This window comes from Euprymna scolopes, chromosome 6 (genome assembly GCF_053919585.1).
Source record: "Euprymna scolopes isolate OS-2025 chromosome 6, ASM5391958v1, whole genome shotgun sequence".
NCBI lineage: Eukaryota > Metazoa > Mollusca > Cephalopoda > Sepiida > Sepiolidae > Euprymna > Euprymna scolopes.
In genome coordinates this window covers 15,495,504-15,521,087 of record NC_136487.1, presented here as the reverse complement: position 1 = coordinate 15,521,087, position 25,584 = coordinate 15,495,504, and the positions used below count along the sequence as shown (strand labels likewise).

General features: G+C 35.0%; 1 protein-coding gene across 2 annotated transcripts in view; it reads right to left on the bottom strand.

Annotated features, from left to right (window-relative positions):
* LOC145277532 (neo-calmodulin-like) overlaps positions 1 to 13,455 on the bottom strand; it is a 332,153-nt gene extending 318,698 nt beyond the window's left edge. The window contains exon 1 of one of the 2 annotated variants that reach the window (XM_080128983.1): positions 12,850 to 13,455. In XM_080128983.1, coding sequence (XP_079985109.1) covers positions 12,850 to 12,858 — 9 coding nt within the window. In that variant the 5' untranslated portion in view covers positions 12,859 to 13,455. The remainder of the gene's footprint in view (positions 1 to 12,849) is intronic. The other variant, XM_080128982.1, reaches the window with a different exon arrangement.
* Positions 13,456 to 25,584: the final 12,129 nt, after the last annotated feature.

Sequence of the window (25,584 nt, the reverse complement as noted above, 5' to 3'; positions counted from 1 at the left end):
TTTATTAACTATTTGCTCGTGTGTGTGTGTGTGTGTGTGTGTGTGTGAGTTTTTTTTAATTAATTATCAAATGAAAAAGAAAAGAATGAAAACTAACAATGATTTATATGTCCATCGACGTTTCGTCTTCAGTAAAGAAATATAGAGAAAATACTATATTATCTATATAGTTCTGTTTTTATATTTATCAGAGGAAGAGAGCTCAATAACTCTGGTAGAGCACTGTATATCTACTTTCGATATAGACATAGACAACAAATATAGACAACAGCTCATGATGATTGCTAGTTTCGCGCTATTGCGTCCCAAAGAGACTGAACATAACTACATGTTGTTGGTTGCATGTGTACACAATTCAAACCTGTGTGTGTGTGTGTGTGTGTGTGTGTGTGTGTGTGTGTGTGTGTGTGTGTGTGTGTGTGTGTGTGTGTGTGTGCGTTTGTGTGTGCGTGTGTGTGTGTGTGTGTGTGTGTGTGTTCGAGTAAGCGTTTGTGCATGTTAAGCGGGATTAAAATGCGGAAATAAATGGAGTTAAAGAAAGCTGACAGAAGCGTTGCGCACATTTGCACCGAGAGAAGTGAGATGTGATTACTACGAATAAAATGACAAAAAGAAAATCGAATTCATGAATGAATGACGAAACGAAAGGATGAATGAATGGAAAAGGGGAAAGGGTAAATATGAAATAATGAATAAAAGATGAATGGATGAAGGAATGAAAATAAAACTGTAGAAACGAAAGATTTAAGAAATTAATGAACGAAAGATATACAGAATTTATAAAAGAATGGATGAAATAAAATATCAAATAGTGAAAAGGTTGAAAATAAATACACGAAATGAAATTAAAAAGAAAATATTAAAAATAAACAAAAGAAGTGAATGCAAAATGAACGAAAATGTGACAAAAATTCAAAAGGAGAAATATCTTCTTTCCCAAAACTGCTTGTCTGTGGAACACTGTTCCCCTAGCTTGCTTTCAGGTTAAATATAACGGTAGCTTTCAAATCCAATGTAAACAAATTCTTGTTGAGGCCGTCCCCATAAATAATCAAATTCTACCCAATTTACACCATTAACAATTACTACACTACCATTAACCCTTATCCTCGAATGTCCTTCGGGTCTTGATAAGCGGTGACTCTCAAGTAGAAAACAGAGCTGCCTGCCTGTGGAACATCGTTCAACATGGTAGCTTTCAAATCCAATGTAAACAAATTCTTATTGAACCGTCCCCATAAATAATCAAATTCTACCTAATTAATGCAATTAACAATAAGATTCATCGTCAAGCCGAAATATCAGCTGACGTGATATTGTAAACAAACACAGACGGAATATAATGAACTACATTAGCATTATTTATTTATTTATTTGCGAATTAGTCCACCGGGCAAATTATTTCTCATAATATATAATAATCAATAGAAGATTGATTCTATAATAATACATACGCAATCTGCATGAATTAAAATATCATGTTTAAGCGTATTGTACGACGAGCAACGCCGGGCGTCCAGCTAATATATATCTATTATAAAATTCTCTGCATAAACAAACAATATTGTCAAAAAAATATATATATTTTTATATTATAATACAGTTCTATGTTCCATTGAACATTATTTTATAAACATTGAAATTTGTTTAGATTAGCATATGAGAAACAACGTCATCACAATCACTAGAATGTAAATATATTTCCCCGATATCAATAACAATAAAATTATTCGTTGATTCTCATTCAATCCCGGGCAACGGCGGATTTTCCTGCTAGCGGATATATATAAATCGTAAAAAAAAAAAAAAACGTAAGGAGGTGAGCGACGTTTTTATGACTGGTTTCCATAGCAACCACGTCGCTTCAGCGACTAATGTTACTACTAATTCACTGCTGTCGCGAAAAGAGAAATAACAAGTGAAACAGACAGAATGAAAGAATGAAAGGGAGATCATTGGGGATTTTATTGAAAGCAGACGAGCGCCGTTCATTGTTATGACACATGTGTATGTTATGTTTATAGGGGCAAAAAGATAAGACTGCAATTAAACAAAGAACAAGTTAATTTATTGGAAACCTGGAAAAATCATGGATTACAATAGAAAAATGCGAGCATGAAAAGTAATATAATTTAGCTTAAACATGGAAAAGTAAAGGACTAGTTGTTAAAACTGGAAAAGAAAAGGACAAGATATTCTAGTAAAAATATGCAAAAATTGCAGCATTAAGAATCGACTATATATTATAAATTGAATTTTTTAAAAATCTTCATGCTGCAATATTTTAAGTTATAAATGTATTATATTTTTACAAGAATATCTTGTCCTCTTCTTTTCCAGTTTTAACAACTAGTCCTTTACTTTTCCGTGTTTAAGCTTAACCATATTACTTTCCATGCTCGCGTTTTTCTATTGTAATTTTATATATATATATATATATATATATATATATATATATATATATAGCGATTAAGTTACACTGAATATTCCGCGTTTTATCCACTCTAGGACTCTTCAGGCTTATGCGCGAATTCTGTGGTTGTTTATCGTTTTTATATGCTCCTAGAGTGGTAGAGTGCTAGAGTCCTAGAGTGGATGAAACGCGGAATATTCAGTGTAGCTTAATCGCCATATATATTTTATGACTTACTAACTAGCTCTACCTACGTATTGAGCACTTTTGAAGTAAATACTTAAAGATTACGCATAAATCTATACTTTCGTATGTTAATTTTATGTGAGTAAATTAAGTAGTTATATATATGTGTGTGTGTGTGTGTGCGTGAGAGAGAGAGAGAAAGAGAGAGAGATGAGAGAAGAAAGAAGTGTGTCTGTATGTTCTGAAAACCATGGCTGAGAGAAAAGCAAAAGAAGTGAACTAAGAAAGGTGACAGGGATGTTGAGAATTTCGTGACGCAAACGCGGGTCAATCGCTGTTAATCGACACGTACAGGAAATTGATGGGCGTGAACTCGTGTCGTCAGTTACGTAGGTTGCTTCATATGGAGAGATTTACAACCCACTTCCGACATCACTTGAGAAGCATTGGAAAGAAAAGATGAGCAATATCCACCACACACGCACCCACATATGTGTGTGTAGGTGTGTTTCAAAGATGTGATATCACACATTGAACATTTAAGATCAAAATTGAGTTAATACTTATGTCATGCTCTCGAGAAACATACTCATTCTATCTCTCTCCCATAGCATTGTATATATATATATATATATATATATATATATATATATATATATATATATATATATATATATATATATAAAGTAACTTTGTCCGTGTGAGGGAGGTCGTTCTCTATAGACTCGGAAATATCTGAAACGATTTTTTTTAAATTGCACACGATTCTATTGATGTCGCTGTGAGTGTTCTTACGTAGGTTTTGCATCGGAATGTCTCGGATAAGTATCAAACATTCGATTAAATAAATAAGTCCGAACGTAACACTTTCATACAGCCTAACATCGCAAGTGTATTTGAGAAGTATCACCGCACAAGCAGAAAGGCCTAGCGTATAAAATCAATTGTAGAGTTATTTTATATGATAGAGGCGCGTTCGAAATAAATATTCCTTTTTAGAGCACACTTGAATCATGATACTTGACGTTTGTATGTTTAGCATTAATTCAAATCATTACATAAAATAATTTCGTAAAATCAACAGTAGGTTCTTTGATAAGACATGGGAGCGTACGAAATGAATGTTTCTGTTTAGAGCACAATTAAACCATGATACTTGACTTTTGCATTTTACACTTTGAGTGAAGCCATTATTTACATTATTATCATTTTATGAAATCGACAGAGGTCTCTCTACAGTGCAATGTAGACTACAATGTATTGTAGACTACGACACCGTAGGAGGGCATGTGAAGCTTCCTTCCGGTACACTGCGATTTCACTGATTTCGATTATATTAAATGTGTGGGAAGATGGAATATTTGTGGATATTCATTCAATACCGGACAACGTCAGGTCTTCCTGCTAGTATATATATATATATATATATATATATATATATATATATATATATATATATATATATAAGTGAAAGTGGGTGCGTGTCTGTGTCTGTGTGTACATTTCCCTACGCAATAACTCTGTCAATTTTTAGTGTAGAGACTCGAAATTTGATATACAGGGTCCTGAGATTTTGGAAAATCGATGTGATCGGTTTTTGGCCAGAAATTTGGCGATTAAGGGGTCAAAGTTTAACGAATTGACCTTTGAGAATTCTACCAAACTCCTCCGACAATTTTGGTCTAGACACTTGAAATTTTAGATATAGGTCCGTTGAACATGGATCTAACTTAATAACTTGAGTTGAGCCTAAAACAATAAATTTTAAGGCGTCATTATAGGAGTGAAAGTTTAAAAAAAAGTGACCGCTTTTTTTTTAACCTACACCTCCAAATACCCGGGCAACGCTGGCACCCATGCTAGTATATATATATATATATATATATATATATATATATATATATATATATATATAGTAATTATGTTGCTGTTTTTACTAAGATGCTAAATTCTGGTGTTTATAAAATAGAGCTCAATAGCAAGTGAAGTTGTATTATAATATAGAATTATTTATTCTTTCGCCAATAATATTTGTTTAAGCAAAGACTTTTATAACACACACATACACACATACTCTAGCAAAAGGCCTGACGTTGCCCGAGATTGAATGAGGATCAACGGAGATTTCATGCTTCAAATACTTTTGTAATTAAAATCAATGAAATCGCCCATTTGTCAATCAGGTTAAGTGATTGCCTACTCTAATCACGAACCCACTGCGGTGCACAGAAGGAAGTCTTACATACCTCCCTGCAATGCTTTAGTCGATAATATATTAATCTACATTGCACTGTAGAGAAACTACTGTTGATTTTATGAAATTATTATATAATGACTTGAATTAAAGTTTAAGATGCAAAAGTCAAGTATCATGGTTCAATTGTCCTATAAACAGAAACATTAATTTTGAGCCAACTCCTGTCATGTAAAAAAAATCTACTGTTAATTTTATACGCCATGGCCTTCTGTCTGTGTGATGACAAAACTTCTCCAATGCATTTATGATGTTAGGTTGCATCAGAGTGTTAATTTTCGTCAAAATCGAACTGTTCCTTTTAAATCGTATTTTTTTTTAAACTTTTATTGAAAAAAATCAATACAAGTAACTTGAAGTAACTGACATCTATTAAATGTAGCCGCATTCAGCCTCAATCACCACCTCGATAGTGTCTGGAGTTAGCAGTATGCCTTTTCCACAAGCACCGACGGATGGAGGCGATCAGGTTGGCTTTGGTGTTATGGGATGTCATGTTGGTGATGTTTTCGACGTATGACTAAACGAAGGAGTCCAACGGGTTCATTTTCATGGAGGAGGGGCGGCGTTCGAAATTCCGCTTAAATTCCCGAGTTCGACAGAAACATTCCCGAGTTCGACAAGATACACCTGAAGAAGGTTGGGGGTTACATCGGGCGAAACATTTGGGAAAATAATACTCAAGATGAGAACAGTAATTTTTGGAAAAGTTGTCGTTTTTATATTCTTTTCTGTAAATTGAAAGATTTAAACAATAATTGTGACACTTAGTGTAAATAATCTGACAATCAGCAAAATCTCACCCCTTCACAGTATACATTCCTAGATGCAGAAAACCTACTATATAATACTTTCTCACCATGAATCTCTAGACTTTAGAATAGCTTTTCCATTTCATGCTTCTCTCACTATACCAACGTAAAATGAATTTCATGTATTGCAAACAAACATCTTACTACTCACCTCCCTACATAATATCCCCATAGATATGGTCCCAAATAATAGTTCCTTTACGTCCAAGTGATAATATGTTTGGGGTTAATAAGAAAAAATAAAAAGATAAAGAAAGTAGGGTCTTAAAAATTGTACAAATCTGTCATCAACGTTCTGAAGATAATCCTATGCAAGTCGAAAGGTTATGCAAGCTTATTTTAGACTTTATTCCAATGACATGAGCACAATTCTTCGATTTCTGGAAAAGTTTGATAAAAATCGTTATAAAGCATAAAAAATTGCTTCATATACATATCGAGCTTGACTGCTAGTGTATATATATATATATATATATATATATATATATATATATATATATATATATATATATATATATATATAAATATGTGTGTTTGACGTAATGAACATTTAAATTAAAAAAAATGTTTAAAATTCAACGCTATTTCACATGATTAATGGTAGCCGAATGGATACGGCCTCCGCTAATCGAGCCAGAGATGTCTCGTGTCGCGGGGTTCGAATCGTTCGACTGGTAGTAATCGTGACACCCTGCACTGAAGAATCCCGAAAGGATGAAACACTAGTGTCTGTAGGTATTTAATTATTATAGTAAAAAAATAATTATGACAGCCCCTTTAAGAAATACGTTTCTTATCGTTGAGCACTTTCAGTTGAATTAAAAGTCGGTCAATTTAGCTCTTATGCATAGATCATCGTATAACGATTTGATCACTGTCTGTCTGACGTAATGAACATTTAAATTTTAAAAAAATGTTTAAAATTCAACGCTATTTCACATGATTAATGGTAGCCGAATGGATACGGCCTCCGCTAATCGAGCCAGAGATGTCTCGTGTCGCGGGGTTCGAATCGTTCGACTGGTAGTAATCGTGACACCCTGCACTGAAGAATCCCGAAAGGATGAAACACTAGTGTCTGTAGGTATTTAATTATTATAGTAAAAAAATAATTATATATATATATATATATATATATATATATACTAGCAAAATTACCCGTCGTTGATCGGGTTCAAAAAAAGCCTACAGAAAATGGACTCTGATTTATGAAAGTATGATAGGTTATGAAAAGGAAGGGTTGTAAAGAGATAGCTTCGAATTTGGGGGTATTAAAACCAATGCAAAATATGATGAAAGTAAAAAAAAATAGATAAACCCCATAATTTATTATACCATACCTGTTCACACTGAAACACTTATCACTTATAACATTCTGTGAATCTATATTAAAAAACTTGTCAAACTTTGTGACATATTTCCATTCTATGGAGGTCAGGCGCGAACAAACACCTCATAATTTTATTATACCATATTTCTTCAAACTGAGACATAATTATCAAAGTATACTTACGCAGATAGATATGAAAAGTCTTTATTAAAGTTTGTGCCTATTTCCATTCTTTGGAGGCCAGGCGCGAACGCAGGCCCCACAATTTTATTATATCATCCGTATTTAAGTTAAAAAATACTAATCAAAGTATTAATATGTACATCTGTATCAAAAACACTTGTAAACGTTTTTTTTTAATTTTTTTTTTTATTTCCATACATTGTGGACCAGGCGCGTACGCAGACTCCACAATTTTAATGAATCATCATTATGCCAGATCAAACATACCCATTCCTGTGTCTCGATACATCTTCTATCATTATATGTGATCAGTTTTCTATAATAGTCAACCATATAGGAGCCTATTCGTGAGCAGACACACACACAGACGTTCAGCTTTATATTATAGAATATATATATATATATATATATATATATATATATATGATTTTAATTGTGGGCGTGGTGTTTTTATGTGCGCTAGTACACGCGTGATCCTGATTTGACACAATTATTAACTTAAGAACCTAAACCTTTCATAAACTTATATGCAATATATATATATATATATATATATATATATATATATATATATATATCCGTGTGTGTGTGTGTGTGTGTGTGTGTGTGTGTGTGTGTGTGTGGCCAGAAAACAGATCTATGGTCTTATAGATGGGGAGCTAGCAATGAAGCCATGTACAAGGCGATGTGGGTGGCTAAATAGTTCGTTGATCTGGTTTATATATATATATATGTGAATGAATGATAGAATGAATCAAAGTTCGTTGTTAAATATATTAATATATTTCGATTCATTTAGAATTTAAAATTTGTAAGTTTAATATTCAATCAACATGATAGAAAACTAAGCCATAGACAAAGATGAATATGTGTGTGTATGTGTGTGTGTGTGTGTGTGTGTGTGTGTGTGTGTGTGTGTGTGTGTGTGTGTGTGAAACAGAAAAGAAAAATCCATATCCTTAGAAAAACATCAACGTTTCGTTCCCATTTTCTCGGAGGACTTCTTGAGGATGATAAAATGATTGTTTAAAATTTATGTAAACGTGGTCAGTTATCACATCATAAACGATCATCTTTAAAGAAAAGTAGCGCGAAAATCTTTCGGTTCATCTTGATTATAACTTAATTTTCCTCGATCATTTTTTCATCCCGAAGAAGTTCCCCGAAAATGAGGAAGAAATGTTGATATTTTTCTAATGTTATAGGTTTTTCTTCTTCTCGTTCACATAATGTCATACCATATTATCTATTTTATAAAGACGTACATTTACAGATAGATAGAAGGATATACTTATAAGAGAAAGTGATGTAGATTATCAATATACGAGAGGGAAGTATATATACACTCGTCTAACTGAATACACTTTCAAAAATTTTCCCCACTCTTTATCTGTGTCTAAATCAAAACGTAGATTCCATGAACAAAGCTTCTTTCTTAGAACTGCACGCCTGTGGAACTCTGTTCCGTCTGCCTGCTTCCCACCTGACTACAACCTGGATGTCTTCAAGTCCAACGTAAACAAATTCCTGATGAACCGCCCCCTTAAGTAGACACTTTATTAAATCCCCACGCTAACGTACTGTACTTGCAATAACCCTTATCCCTGAGTGGCTTCCGGGCCTTGATAAGTGGTGACCACCTTGTAATATATATATATATATATATATATATATATATATATATATACACAAGTGAAATTGTCTGTGTGTGTCCTACCAAACTACTCTGTTAATTTTCAGTCTACAGACTCGAGATTTGGCATAAGGGGTATTGAGATTTAGGAAAATCTTTTTTAATCTGTTTACGGAGAGAAATTTGAAAATTCTATTAAACTCTTCCGCCAATTTCGGGTCTAAACCCTTGAAATTTTAGATGCAGGTTACTCGGACAGCGATCAAACTTTTAAATTGGATTTGATTCCAAAATAATGTTAAGGAGTCAAAATTTTGGTCAAAGTTAAAAGAAATTTGTCCTCTGCGGTCTCTACCAAATTACTCAGCCAATTTTTGGTCTATGCATTTGAAATTTTACATGAACTGTATTCAAACATAGGGCAAGCTTATTCATCAATTTTTGGCCGTTTGGCTGCCAAGGCGTCAAAGTTCAAAAGATTTTACCTTTGCGGTCTCTATCAAACTTTTCAGCCACTTTTGGGTTTAAACATTTGAAATTTTACATAAGGGTATTCAGACATGCCACAAGCTTTTTAATCAGTTTTGGGGCGAGAATTTGCCTACCAAGAGGTGAAGTTAAAAAAAGTTGACCTTTGCAGACTCCACCAAACTTGGATCTAAACACCTGAAATTTTAGATGTAGATTACCTGGACATGAGTCAAACTTTTTAATATATATATATATATATATATATATATATAAGTATTACTTTTACAGAAATGTTCGTTATACTAACGAACATTTCTGTAAAAGTCTGAGGAAGCTACAGACTGCCAAAAAAAACGGCCGGGTAGCTGAAACAATAATGTAACTTAACAGAAAGATACGGTAATAACAAATAAAACGCATATTTGCTCTACAACAGTATTGAGCCCTTTCTTCAGTTTTTATTAATTACCATTTCTACTATATATATATATATATATATATATATATATATATATATATATATATATGTATGTATGTGCGTGCGTGTGTGTGTGTGTGTGTGTGCACATAAAGCTACGAACAGTACATAGGGCTCGAGCAAAGCCGGGATGAACTGCTAATATACATATATATATATATGTGTATATATATATATATATATATATATATGTGTGTGTATATATATATATATATAAGAGAGAGAGAGAAATATACATACATATATATACAAACATATAAGAGAGAGAAATATATATATACATAAATATATATATAAAAGAGAGAGAATTATGTATATATATGTGTGTGTGTGTGTGTGTGTGTATGAGAGAGAGAGAGAGAGAGAGGGAGAGAGAGAGAGAGAAAGAAAGCACCAGGAGGATCATCTTGTTTATTTATAAAGCTTTTTTTTTCTTGCAGAAGAAATCCACAAACCAATCACCGATCCAAATATCGGTGAATGTGCACACATACAACTAAAGGGCAGCTAATATGTGTAGGAGGAGAACAGAACGAAGAACAGTTAAAAAAAGAAAGAAAGAAAAGGACACTATATCATAAATAGACATGTGTTGATGCATGGTTATCGGTGCTCCCGACACATGACAACTCGGAATCCTTACTTGAAAAAAAAAATCAATAGATGTTTGCTCGAATTAGAATATACGTTGAAACATTGTGGTGTTAAAGCTATATTAAACAGAGGGATGTGTTCTTTGGTACGACAGGTATGCGTACACAAATTCAAGTTTTATTTTGGTCAAAGAAAATAAATTGACCATAGTGCTTTTACAGAAATTTCTAATAAATGATTTAAAGTTTTCAAAATTACTTTCACATCACGAAGGATATTAAAGTAAACAGCGGTAACTATATTTGTATCTACCGATAAAAAATTAAAATGGCTACTTGTTTTTATATCGTGACAGTTCGGAATTTGAAAGTGATTTTGAAGCTTTTAATATTGATTTTTTAAAGAATTAATTTGGATTGCTGTTGATTAAATAATCTATAAGTATTTTATAGATTATGTTTTAATTTATTTCAATTTTTAACATGGGGCTCAGTCTTTTATGTAAGTTTAATATAAGATAAGGCCCATGCTTGATTTTATTTTACCTGAGTTTGAGCCAAACAATCCCGTTTTTTTTTTTTTTTTCAGAATTTGGAGCATTTAACCCGCCTCTTAAAACTGAACTCTATATTTTTTTTTTATCGATTTTGAAATTCCAATACTATACTGTAAAAAATATCAAGTTACAAATATTTCAGTACACCAATAAGGTCATATTTAATTAAAGTTTAAAAGTCAGAGGTCAATTATTATGGCTGATTTAGTGGTCATTAGGAGGGCTATGACAACAGCGTATTCTTTTCATTGTTTTGACTCTCGAGTATAAATCTGACAGTTAATCAACCGAAAACCACATCACTCTATGTAAAAGCATATAAGATATCAACGGATACACACTCGAGAGTCAAAATAATGAAAAGAATATGGCGCTGTCCTAGCGATAGTCATAAGCCAAACATGTTTATTTAAATGCGCCCCTGCCGTATCAAAGAACTGAGTTAAAATAGTAACTGGAGATAGAAGCAAAAAAAAAAAAAAAAAAAAAATGATGGGGGCGTGGCTTCGGAGGGATGCCGCGTTGTTTTTATTCATTTTATAATTTTTAATTTTTTTAGTTTTTACTTTTTTTGAAAGAACGGTAATAAATTTAAAGAACTGAGAATCGATTACCACACTGCTTGAAAACAAAACTGCATTATGTTTTTGAATTTTTTAAGATAAGTATTGATCATTCGAATTATTGGGATTATTCGAACTACTGTTCTTATTTTGAGTATTATTTTCACAACGTTTCGGTCGACTTAACATCCGGCCTTCTTCAGGTATATTTTGTAGAACTTGGGAAATTTTCTGTCGAATTCGAGAATGTGCACAGAATTGTATTTTATGAGTGTCCTTCTGAAGGTTGACTGTTCAATCATCAGGGCGGGCGACACTTAAAATACAATTGTGGATTACTTCAGACTTCTACCCCGTGATAGCTGACGGAACGAGAGCATGCTACCCGCGTAAATTAAATAAAGAGTTCCGTTCGAAATTTCGTGTATATTCCCTAGTTTGACAGAAAGTTCAACAAAATACACCTGAAGATGGTCGGAGGTTACATCGGACGAAACGTTGTGAAACATTCAGACAACAGTTCGAAGAATCCAAATACTGCAAACAAAATTGCAATGAAAATTATTTTCATGCAATGTTGGAGTTTCACTTTACTATTATTAATACATTGTAAAATTGACACTTACTTTGTAGCCGTTGTGAACGAAATCCTTTATTTCTTTAGAATTAAGAACGTTTTTGTTGGCTTCAAGGTAGAGATTACAGATTTCATTAACACCGGCTTTAAAGTCAGCATTTCTTTATTAAAAAAAAAAAAAATCAACCCCTCTCAAAAATATGTTTGTTTATGTATCTTGTTCTAAACCTTGCTATCGACAATAGTCTTCAGATCGTACTTATAATGAATGGGTATCAAGAGAATTTAAGTAACTTAACGAAGAATCCTGGATCAGTTCCAGAAATGGCCGAAGCGGTTTACGATTTGAAAACTACCTTTTTTTCTTTTATGACGACTTTTAAACTTTGTTCATTTTTAGGGTTTAATTTTTTTAGCCTTGACTCCAACCGCATGCTTAGTACCGTCTGTCTTTTTATTTATTTTTTTCTCGAAGCTTTCGAATCGTAAACTGATTCGGCCATCTCCGGAACTAAATTGGAATACTACATCAAAAGACCTAAAATCCTCTTCATTCGTTACAATTACCTTGCGGTTTTTTGTTTGTTTGTTTTGATTAATTGAAAATTAATAATCGCCAAAAATAATAATAATGAAAAATGATAAAAAATAATTTTAAAAATAATTAAAAAATAATAAAAATAATTTTAAAAAATAATTTTTAAAAATAATAAAAGAACATAATAAAAAATAATAAAAAAACCGATGCTGCCTCACCGTCAAGAATTAAAATAAATAAATAAATAATAAGTTCACTTACCATCGCCATTTATAATAGAGGATCCCTTGACCCTTTTAGTTTCAACTAATAAATATAATTGCGGTATAATTCGTATTGGTTAGCGATGGCCTTTCTTCGGCCACCGACTGACCAAGTAAATGAGGTCTCTCGTGTGTCTACTTGAGTTTGTGTGGTCTATTTTCAGACGTTTACTCTCAAAGTTCATTGACGTTTAAACCTTGCTTGTTTTAGATGTAACTTTTAAAAAGGGTCCGTGTCCAGGTCTTGTAAACTTTTGGTTACTGCTTTCTTTTTTCTTTTTTCTCTTTTTTTTTTTGTTTGTTTGTTTTTTTTTTTTAAGTAAGTAATGAACACTGAAAACACTGAAACGTTTCGTTGAACAAGACACGTTTCATTGAACAAGACACGTTCTTATATTAAAAAAAAAACACAAACTTTATCCTTTCTGTGTTGTTGTGCGTGCGTCAAGATACGATGCGCTCGCAATAGAGACAGCTTTTATAATGGTCGTTCGAGGCGGTTAGCAGCAGTTCATATAGCAGAAACGATCCTCTGCTGGCTGTACATAAACACGAGCAGTAGTAGAAATAAGCACCCACCCACCTTTCTCTCTCTCTCTCTCTCTCTCTCTCTCTCTACATATATATATATATATATATATATATATATATATATATATATATATATATATACACACACACTAAGCAATTAAAATGACTTGTCGTATAAAAGCAGAAACCCACAAAAAATTGGTTTCCCTGTAATTTGAAGTCGACGCCTTTGCTTACACCTACAGAATTTATAAATACACTTTTTCGGCTTACCTAATATGTGTGAATATATGTGTATACATGTCGATATATATGTATATATGTGAATATGTGTGGATATAGGCGAAAGTGCAAGAGTTAGAGTTAAGTGAATTACACTTAGAGGTTGTGAGTTCGATTCCATATTTAAGGTGCGTCTATAAAACAAAGACAATCTATTTTAATCCGAAACGTTTAACCTCATGGAGTCATGGACTCCCCTTCAAATTATCCTCCACAAACAAAAAATGACACACGATAGGTTTTTGTATCACCATCATATCGTATAAATTCGAAGATTCTTTGGTTGGCATTGGTTTCTCTGATACTTTTCTATTCAGAATTCTTTCTAGCCGTTTTGGAGTCCATAAGGAACGAGAACATAGATACACAGATAAAATTCCTTTTATACAAGTAATAAAAGTAAAGGAAAGACCCAAAGTATCCGGTTGGATTATAATAATCCGCTGACACTCTTTCGCCCACAGCCCACACAGTGCATCCAGTCTCCTTACACTTCAGGTTAATCTTGTATGTAATATATTAGAGAAATTGAATTACAGTTTAAAGGTAAAAGTCAAGTATTATGGTTTGATTGTGCTTAAGAAAACATTAATACTTGATATACCAAGGATATGGAACGAGGAATAAGAGCAGTCTATTCGAAGTAATTGAATTTTTCGGTTAACTGTTCTCATTTTGAGTGTTATGTTCACAAAAGTTCGGTCGATGTAACTTTCGACCTTCTTCAGCTGTATCTTGCCGAACTCGGAAATCTGTCTGCCGAACTCGGGCGTCGTGAATAAAGTATCTAGTAAAATTCAGTTATAAATTTATTATTCTGAGGTTAAAAGTTCAATCCTCAGTGCGGGCGACACTCAAAAATATAATTACAAATTATTTGGGACTTTTACCCAGTCATGACTGATGGAACGAGATCATGCTACCCCCCGTGGATTAAATAAAGGGTTCAATTCGAAATTCCGTGTAGATTCCCGAGTTCGACAGAAAGATTCCAGAGTTTGATAAAATAAACCTAAAGAAGATCGGGGGTTACATCGACCGAAACGTTGTGAGAATAACACTCAAGATGAGAACAGTAGTCCGAAGAATCCAAATAATTCGAATAATCAATCGTCATCTCAAATTTCAATGACAGGAAAACAATCTACCACATTGGTTTCAGTAAAGTTTCATTTCAAATTTCATATCAGGTTATCAACGATAATAGAAGTGGTATAAAAAATGTCGAAGAATACAACGGTCGTTCCTTTTTCCGATTATTTTGGTAAAAGTTTGTATATTTCAACTTTTTGCTATTTTTAGCAATGTATTTATTGCTTGTTTCAAGTGTATTTGGAGCTGAGTCGTCGCTTATCAAGGCTCAAATGCCACTCGAGAATTAATGAGCTTGTCAGGTGAACAGTGAAGCAAACACCTTGATTATAAACGATAGTTGAAAATTTAATAATATAAGAGGATGGGTAAAAAAAAATTGTTTACATTGAACTTGAAAACGACTAAGTTGTAATTAGCTGGGAAGCATCCTCGTGGTATTGTGTTCCACAGACATGAACGTGAAAGTTATGTTTAGCGGGTACATTGAGGAAGAAAGGGACCTTATTTACAGTTTGTAGCTGGCGAGTTTTTGCTGTAAATGTTTTATAAAGGAACCAGAGAATAGGAGCTCAGTCGAGCAGCTATCATGAAAATCTGGATGCAGTTTCAATTTATAGCAAGGACATATCCCATTTAGTTTGTAGATACAACTCTGACTGGTACATTCACTCCTCATCAAATGAACAAGAGAATAATCTCATGTATATTTTTTTTTTTTTTTTTTTTTTTATTCAATTTTCACCCCAAACAAGGCACAGTGCCACTTTGAAGCAGGGGGCTACTATTAGGGAATTAATTAGCGGGGTCATTATGAAGGGAGAAGAGTAGAAAGATGTTTGTTAACATTACACTTGAACTTCTGCATATCATTGCAGTTGGGAAAGCAGAATCCCGGAAGGGAGTTCCAAAGACCCGCAGTTCTGGGGAAGAAACTATTGGAGTAAAAGGCTTTCTTGCACCTAGGGATCTCCACTGTAAAGGGATGAGACTTAGTAGCTTGTCGGGTTTGTCGGGGGTAGTTACGTCGGGGAGGTACAAGTGTTTGCAGTTCGTCAGAGCATTCACCATTAAAGTATTTGTAGAACAGGCAGAGGGATGCAACATCTCGTCGATGGGACAGAGGTTGAAGCCCAGATGACAGTTCAGGACCTATCAGGTTTGCGACTCTTTTTTGAACCCTGTCCAGGAGCGAGAGACAAGCAGCAGATGCACCAGCCCAGATGTGACAACAGTACTCCATACATGGGCGAATGGTTGCCTTATAGAGGTATAGGATACTGGCAGGCGTAAGTAGTTTTCTAGCACGGTAGAGGGAGCCAACCTTCCTTGCAGCAGCCTTGGCAATGCTCTCAATGTATCTATTCCAGTTCATATTCCCTGTAAACGTTAGGCCGAGGAGTTTAAAAGAAGTACTTTCAGGCAATGTGTTCTTGGCCATTGCTATTGGTGGTAGAGAAGGTTTCTTGTAGTTATTGAAGGAAACAAGCTTAGTCTTAGTAGCATTGAATGAGACCAACCATTTTTGTCCCCATTCCACTACGGGTTGGAGGTCATCCTCTAGTGTTTCTGCCATTTTCTTGGATATGTGTTCATTTGTTTTCCCCTCATATCTGTTATAGAGTGTGGTGTCATCGGCAAATATACCCATCTCCGAAACAATATTATCAGGGAGGTCGTTTATGAATATCAGGAACAATAGAGGTCCAAGGATAGACCCCTGAGGCACTCCCGCATTTATGTCATATTGTTTGGATGTACGTCCGTCGAGGACAACTTTGATTTTTCTATTACTTAAGAAGGATTTAATTACGTTATGAATTCTTTCAGTGATTCCATATGATCTAATTTTCCTTAGAAGACCATCGTGCCATACCCTGTCAAAAGCCTTAGATATATCAAGGGCCACCGCTCTACCCTCCCCTGTTTTATCCAATGAACGGTATATACGTTCAGAAACTACAGTTAAGATATCTGCTGTTGAACGGGCTTGCCTGAATCCATATTGTTTGTCAGTCAAGAGTTTAGCAGCTGTTAGGTGCTGGACTAGGGCTTTATTAACTAAGGACTCAAATATTTTGGCGAAAAGCGGGAGGAGGCTAATGGGGCGATAATTTAGTGGGTCAGTTCTTTCACCAGAATTCTTGAAGACTGGTACCACAGAGGCGGTTTTCCAGCAGTCGGGAAAACAAGATTCGTTAAGGCATTTATTGTAAAGTTTGGACAGAACTGGAGCAACCTCGGCAGAGCATTTTTTTAATAGCACAGCCGGGATGAGATCTGGTCCACATGCTTTAGAGGTGTCTAGGTTTTTTATAATAGCATGTACCTGAGAAGGGGTGATTTTCAAGTCGTCAAGTGTGGCGTCTGTTCGCAGAGGAAAATCAGGGAGTGAGTGGTGTACCGAGTTCAGTGTGGAGTTTGAGGCAAACCGACTGGCAAGCAGATTAGCCTTGTCAGTTGCCGTGCAAGCAACCTCATGATTGTTTGTTAGTGGGGGAATAATTGACTGTCCATTATTAACTACGCTGTTGTAGATTTTCCAAAAATCCCTGGTTCCTAATTTCTGTGCTTCGATGCGCTTTCTGGTGGTTTCAGAGTAATCTGACTTAGCTGTGTCTATCACTCTCTTACAATTATTTCTAGCTTCTATAAACTTCTGTTTATTTGAGCTGGACTTATGTCGGTTGAATCTGCGGAACGCATGCTGCCTTTGACAAATGGCAGCTGCACAAGCAGAAGTAAACCATTGGGGGGGAGTGGGGCTTGCTATAGTATTTCCGTGCGGGAACATTTGCTTCAATAGCAGTTTTGAACCATTCAGTTGTCTCATTTGCACACTGTTCCGCTGGAAGAGTAAAGATATTTTGCCATGGGGCATCTCTGATGAGCTCCCTGATGGCTTCCCAATCAGCCTATTTGTAATACCTCGTTGTTTTGAGTAGTGGGTCTTCAGTTTTAGGGCGAGAATTTAGGCTGATTTCTACCATTATCACAGCGTGATCAGCATTCCCGAGTGGGCTATGGGCATTTGTTGTACAGTCATTGGGAACTGTTGTCAGAAAGAGATCTAGAAGTGAGGCATGTTGATCGTGCTGGTCTGGGAAACGTGTCGGAAATGTAACCATCTGAGATAGGGAATGAGATATAGAGAAGCTATATGTGGCGCTACCAGCTACGTCTGTGTGATTTGAGAATCCTAGCCAGTTACTGTGGTGGACATTGAAGTCACCAAATACATGTATTTGTGCGCTAGTATCGAGGGAGAGTGCTATATCTATGCTGTCTGAGACTTTGTTTATTAGGGTACAGTCTTGGTTTGAGGGAGAGCGGTAGAGAAAATATAAGTAGCTAATATTGTGTTGCATATTTAGTCTGAAGCACATAAAGGCCTGGCCCTCTGATTCTAGTTTTATTTCTCTAGTTAGGGGGGGGGGTTTCGAATATAGACTCCAAGTCCATGCATATGTCTGTCCGAGTCCTTACGGTAGAGTGGGAGATAACCAGGCATGTTAAAGTGGTTAGAGGGTATGGAGGAGTGAAGGTTAGTTTCACTTAATGCTAAGATATCCGGGGTGTTTACAAGGAGAAATGACTCAACATCATCTAAGTTAGTTCTAAGCCCGCGGATATTAGTAAATGCAAGCCTCAAGGGAGGAGGCAGGTTGGTTTTCTTTGAGTTTGGTCCTGGTTTAAACGTAACTTTTGCTTGAGCTGTCATTTCATTTTATTTTATTTAAAAGTTTCAGTTAGGGTGGATGAGTGAGGGGATGCTGGACAAGTAGTTGTGCAGAATACCAGACATGCAATACAAGTAGACCATCAGCTGTCCTCACCCACAGGATTGTGGCCTCAGGAAAGCCCACCGGGGATGAGTGCAGGGTCCCTTTCCATGCGCGACATGGCACTACAAACATCCCGATATTTTACAACTGTTGATGGAGCAGCCGCTCTAAGCGCTACCGAAGAGTTAGGGCACCTGTACTATCAGTCGGAAACAGCAGCCAGGAACTGTCAATCCGGTACCCTCAATCCATTAGGCAAAGCCAGCCCAGTCCAACTGCACTGACATATATGGCACTGAAGCACCCCACTGTGTCCAGTTTAGGGGGATGGGATGTGGCAGGAGTGGGGAAAAGCGGCGTTCATTACCCTAGTCAGGAAACAAGGTCAACCACTGGGTGATTCAAGCGAGTCCCTGTGATAGTACCTCTACGCCTGGCCAATAGGCAAAGAAGGAGTATGAAAGCCGAGCGATAGACAGAGTCTATCTCCTCCTTAAGCAGTTTAGGTTTGCCAACCGGTGATTTGTTTGAGTCACCAGCTCTAGGAAGGTTGTCGTCCAGGACTGAAGAGACCTCCCTCCCCTAGGTTTAGTTTCAGAGTTTTCCTTCTCCTAGACGGATGGCCTGGGAAGACCTACGGGTCTATCAGCTCCGAGGGGGTTCGCCCCGCGCCTGGGTCCTAATCCAGGTATTTCTGCGACCCCGCATGGGTAGTTAATATTTATTGGTTATTTAGGTTAATATCTCCTGGAAAATCGGGCATTTAGGTTAGCTTCTACAGAAGATTTTCACTCCTCAAGTGTGGTTTAAAAAGGGCATTATTATGCTGTCCATTTTCATTTATACTGAGAGAGGGCATACGTAAAAATTCATGCAGTGGAAGCAGTTAAATTTGCTACAGTATTGGATCGAGAGAGTCGAGTTGATGTATGGTTAGATATAGTTTTGTAAGTTTAGCAATGTATGGTTAGATATGGTTTAGTAGGTTTAGGAATGTATGGTTAGATATGGTTTAGTAGCTTTAGGAATTAGGATAAAGTGCTAGAGTATGATCTACTTTCTATTAGAAATTCTGATTTGGTGCCCAAACCGGACATTTAGTAAGACTGAAAGATTAGATATGTTCAGTATAGAGACAAGAGAACATTTGATATGGAGTACAGTTATACCTGATAGATATAGGTTATTGCATATTCTGTAAGTATAGTAAAAGTATAGATGGATGGATAAGTAGTATTGTATACGAATGCATGGAATTTTAGACAATTTGAGTAAGTTTCCTTTAGACTACAACTAAGGAGAATGACTTCGCCTTTCTCTTAATATCCGGAAGTTTTTATTTCAATGAGTACCGGTTTAGTTTGTGTAATAATTATTGCAATACTATCTCTTAATAAAGAGATATTAACGGTTACTGTTCATTATAGATTACTTTAAGTCAATGTATTGGACTAAGGCTAGTAAGTATTTACTTAGAAGCTTGGTTATGGGTTGGGAGTTATAATCGGGAGCATGCCTAGGAAATTTTAGGTGTTAATGGGTATCGATTTGCGAGTTTGTTAAGGTCAAGGGCGGAGAGCAAGGACCCATCTAAGTTACGTGAGACGGATTTGTTTAGTGTCAACTTAGGAAGTAGAGCAGATTTGATTTGTTAGTGATCAGGAGAAAGAGAATTTAAGTAAAAAATAATAAGGTTTGTCATGCAAAACAGACAAGGCAGTCATCTTGGAGGTAAAGTATCTATAGGGGGTACTTGCTTAGTATACAAGCAGCAGTATTTTGTAGTTTGGAGAGGAATTTTAGGTACAATAGTTTCATGACTTATTGCAAAAGTCCGTAGTCAAGGTGAGGGACGATGTACTTCTAATATTGAAACTGGGTTTTTCTAATTTTAAAAGTAGTTGACTAGAGTGTTATTAGGTGTTCTACTTTGCTTAGGGATAGAATAAAGATTTAAGGTAATATTCAGGGTGATATAAGCAGTTTCATGAGGATTGGATATATGATCACTGGATGTTGAACTGCTCAGGAGGATTCTTGTATCAATTAAGAAGGATGTCTTGGTGATATAAGATTTGAGAAATTAAGAGTCTGGGGATACAGAGAGCTTTGAGCCGATGAGGATTCAGTATAGGCGATTGTATATAGGTAACAAAGGTGGTTTAGTTTAGTACGCACGTATTGTACATATTAAGTATACTGCTTCAGTTCAATCCTCTAACGCAAAGGAAAATCCGTTTGCATTCCGGTTTGCAATTTTGTCAAGAGGGGAAATTTAAAAACAGCTTATCTAATTGTTGATGATATCAGTTTATAGACAATAGTATAGACTGATAAATTGTTGTGTAAGGCATAAGAGCCCCTCATCTTCAGATGAGATGATGGATCACGAGCATATATATATATATATATATATCTAACTATGTCTATCTTTCTGTCTTGTTCAATTTTTTTCAAATGCATCTCCTCCGAGAGGCAAGGTCGAAAGGCGGCACGAGACGGGTCAAATGATTGTTTTTTTCGTAGACCGTTTTTTATGGGTAGCCGGTAAAAATAGCTGCTAATTTGGATCAGAATTGAAAGGAAGTGAAACTTAACAGGCGTAAGTTCCCTTATACGCATGCGTACATATATATGTGTGTGTATATGTGTGTTTGTTTATACGTTAAAGTTGGCTCCCTTTTTTTTAGCTATTTCTTCTATATCTGACGATAATTTAAACAGTAGGGACTAAGGTTGGAGTGTTAAATGTTTTGGTTTCGATTCTAGTTAATGGCACCCAATTCATTAATGAACTCCTGACGATCAGTAAGGGAGACTCAAGGCATATCGACTAAAGGTTACGTTGTATAACATAGAAACAACAACAATTACGTTTAGAGATGCTAAAAGGTGGATGTTTTCCGATTAGAGACGCTAAAAGGTTGATATTTTAAGCTCATTTGTTGCTGCGGAGTTTATCTTTCTTGATTTGAAGCGATTTGTTAAATTGACGTGAACACTGGGATACGTCAATAAAAAGTCAAATATGAACAGGTAAAGTTATATAAAGGAATAAAAAGCAAGTCAAAGGAGGTATTGGTTGTTTAAACAGTAACATTGAAGTTTGCTTAAATTTGTTGTTTTTGAAAAGATGAGAAGTTTGGACTTTCTTTCTGGCGGCACTATGCGGATATATATATATAGTAAAACTGGTAATTAGTAAAAACCTGAAGAGAGTGCTCAATACTATTGCAGAGCAAATATGTTATATTTTTTATTACCGTTTTATCTGTTTGGTTACATATGTTTCGGATGTTGGACCATGTTTACGATCCAACAGCCTCATATACACTTGTGCCCGATATTATTCATACCCCTCGGATCTTTGAGATTTCTATAAGAATATTGCTCAAACCAGAAGGTAGACAATATTAAAGGGATTTCAAACAATAAATCAAGCATAAGCATTTAATTTAAATTCAACAAATAAATAAATTATGCAAGTTTGAAACATTATACAAAGAAAAACAAAAATGGCACTAGTTCAAAATTATTCATACCTCTCTTACTAATAGTCAATAGCATGCCCTTTATTCTTAATAACTGCCTGTAACCGTTTGGGATATTTATCAACAAGGTTTTTACAAGTATCAACACTGATTTTTGACCATTCTTCAATGCAGTAGTTCTCCAAATCCCTCAAATTTCTAGGTTTCCGCTTTTTAACCTCAGTTTTCAATATGTGCCAGAGGTTTTCGATAGGGTTCAGGTCGGGACTCTGGCTAGGCCATTCCAAAACATTAATTTGATTATCCTCAAACCATTTCTTGACTATTTTGGCAGTATGTTTTGGATCATTATCCTGTTGAAGGACCCAGTTTGGTCCTAAATGGAGCTTCTCCGCATCCTGTCTAATGTTTTTCTGGAGTATCTCCAAATATTGCTCCTTCTTCATGGTTCCATCTATCTTGACCAAACTACCTGGACCACTAGCCGAAAAGGAGCCCCAAAACATTAGGCTACCACCACCATGTTTCACCGTGGGTATGGTGTTCTTTGGGTTGTAAGCTTCTCCTTTCTTCCTTCAAACGTAAGAAGCATCCATATGGCCAAACAATTCAATTTTTGTTTCGTCAGTCCACAAAATACTTGAGAAAACGGACTCTGGAGAATTCACATGGGTCCTAGCAAACTTTAGACGTGCTGCAAGGTGTTTTCCGGTGTGCAATGGAGTCCTTCTTGGTCTTCTTCCTTTCAGACCATTTTCATGCAGAGTCCTTTGCAATGTTTGCCTTGATATTTTTATGCCAGAAGACTCCAGATTTTCTAAAATGTCCTTATTAGTGGTGGTTGGATTTGCATTAACACTTCTTACAATATTCCTGGTGGCTCTAGCAGACAGTTTCCTTTTCCTTCCTCTACCAATCAAGTTGTTTGTTGTGTGGTGGCTCTGGAATTTTTTGATGATGCTCTGTACTGTTGCTGTAGGGACCTCAAATTTCTTGGAAATTGACTTGTAACCTAAACCATCCTTATGTGAATTCACAATTTTAGTCCTAAGATCATTACTAAGCTCTTTTTTCTTCCTCATTCTAATAATTTTTATTCTTTTATTGGTTTTCAGTTGATATCATTTTAATTTCTGAAAAATGCAAAAAACGAAATGAAATTAATCAAAGGTTGTATAAAAGCATTCAAAATAAGAATCAAACAGAAAACAAAAAGTCAGAAACTCGATTAATACTGAAAAAATAAGGGGGTATGATTATTTTTGAACATTGCAGATTTTATAAATAGCTGTATATTTCTTTTATTACAAGTATCCCGAGATTTTAAAATGACGAAAATGATCAGAAGAGGTTTATTAAGAATATGTATCAATATGGACGTAAACAATAAATTCTTACAAAAGTTACACCTAATAAACTCAATTTTCAAGGGGGGTATGAATAATATCGGGCACAAGTGTATATATATATATATATATATATATATATATATATACTAGACTAGACTACCCGTGACCCGTTGGGTCAGTATGTTATATTAGCTATGTAATTCATGTATGAGCGTGACACTTCTGACGTAAAGAAATAGTTGTTGTTTTTTTTTACATAACAGAAACATTTCTATGAAAGTATATTTAAATGAAAATAAAATATAGATAGATTTCTATGAGTAGTTCTGTTTATTATAATTGATTATTTGGAAAAATAATTTACAGTTACTGAATTATAAATGGTTGCCCATACTTATAGGCAAAATGTGCACTGAGCAGATACCTTAATACTTATTATAGTTAAATTCAAATTTTGATATATATATATATATATATATATATATATATATATATATATATATATATATATATATATATATATACGTTTAAGTTATTTTAAACCCCATTCTTCCCATGTTAAATAATAATTTCGAAATAATAACGTTAATATTTCAGCGTCCCAATTGTTCTTTTGTTTTTGTTTTTTGTTTTTTCGCGTTTAAATTATCCAAATAAACAATTGTTAATACTGTCTGTTTTTTTTTACATCGTTCATTTCTGTATTATGTTTAAGTTATTTTAAACCCCACTCTTATGTTAAATAATAATTCCGAAATAATAACGTTTATATTTCAGTGCGCAGGTCAAAATCTGCAAAAGAAGCGATTTGTGTTTATTTGATTACATTGTTATGGGTTAATGTTTATGTGCGCATGCGCAGCCGGATGTCGTAAACCGGAAAGTCGGTTACATACATCGCTACAAGGTCATTTGAGTTTTATAATTATATAGATATACATATACATATATACATACATATATACATACATATATATATATATATGCATATACATACAGCTCTAATTAGGCCCCACTTCTTAGTGTTACATGATAAGGGCTGTCCCCTTTTCATGTAAGTATAAAAATAGAGTGATTTAGTTAAAATGAAAATGAAATAGCATAGGCGAAATTCGAACCTCGTAATTTAGGTTTAGAAATAGATTACGTGTGAGAATTAGAAAATGGAATGTAAAACAAACGATTTGTTTAGAATAGAGATAAAATAGTTTCAAGAAAAGAATGTGCACTGTCAATTTTGTTATGAAAATTCAATTGAAAGAATGCAGCTACAAGATAATTTAATAAACATGTTTTTAACATATTGGAAATATAGGTTACTGAGTATAGGTTAAAATTCCTTTTGTAAAAAAGGAAAAGTTTTGGACACGTATGTCCAGAACACGTGTGTATGACGTCATGGAAAAATAGAAAGTTCTAGAGATAGAAAAACTTTAGAGTTAAGCAGACAGAAGCAGGGGGAGAGTCAGAGGGAGTCTGAGGTCGACAGACGATAGTCTGCAGTTTGGGATTCGAACGTCTAGAAGCGAGACGGTCACTTTTGAAACTTAGAATGAAGCTTTGAATTCTTGATGATGAAAACCACGGCCGGTCGTGAGAAGAAATAAACCCATCATGTGTTTTTATAAACGTCGTCTTTGTGTTGTGATTCTGCCAAAAGGTAAAGTGAATATTGTTATTATATGTCTATATATCTGTGTTATAAAATGTCTTGACATACACATCTCATATCTACAATATGAACCCTATTATCATAATCAACACCACACGACCTGGGCACTAAGTTTAATATATCGTCCTCCGATATTTCATTAATTTCCTTAGCCCTTTCAGCCGTCGTGCTGCGGGTTATTATTTTCCCTTCCATATTTCAAAAAAAAAATGTATGCATTTTTAAATTTAGTACATTTTTTTTTCTACATTTACACAACCACACAGCTAGGAAAGAACAGGCTTTAAAAAAAATCTCTTTCAGTCAGCCCTCCCCGCCCGACTTCACAATTATTATATTTTTATAAGATCAGAACCTTTCTGATCTTCTTGGCATTTATTTTTGGGTGTAGGGTCTTTACCTATGATTCACATCAGCTACTTTCCAGCCACCCATATGCCGCAGACTAGAGATTTCCACCTCCCTCGAAATGGACGACTTCCTTCGTCCCAAAAGTGTCCTGATCAACTCTTTCCGCATGGTTAGTCTTAT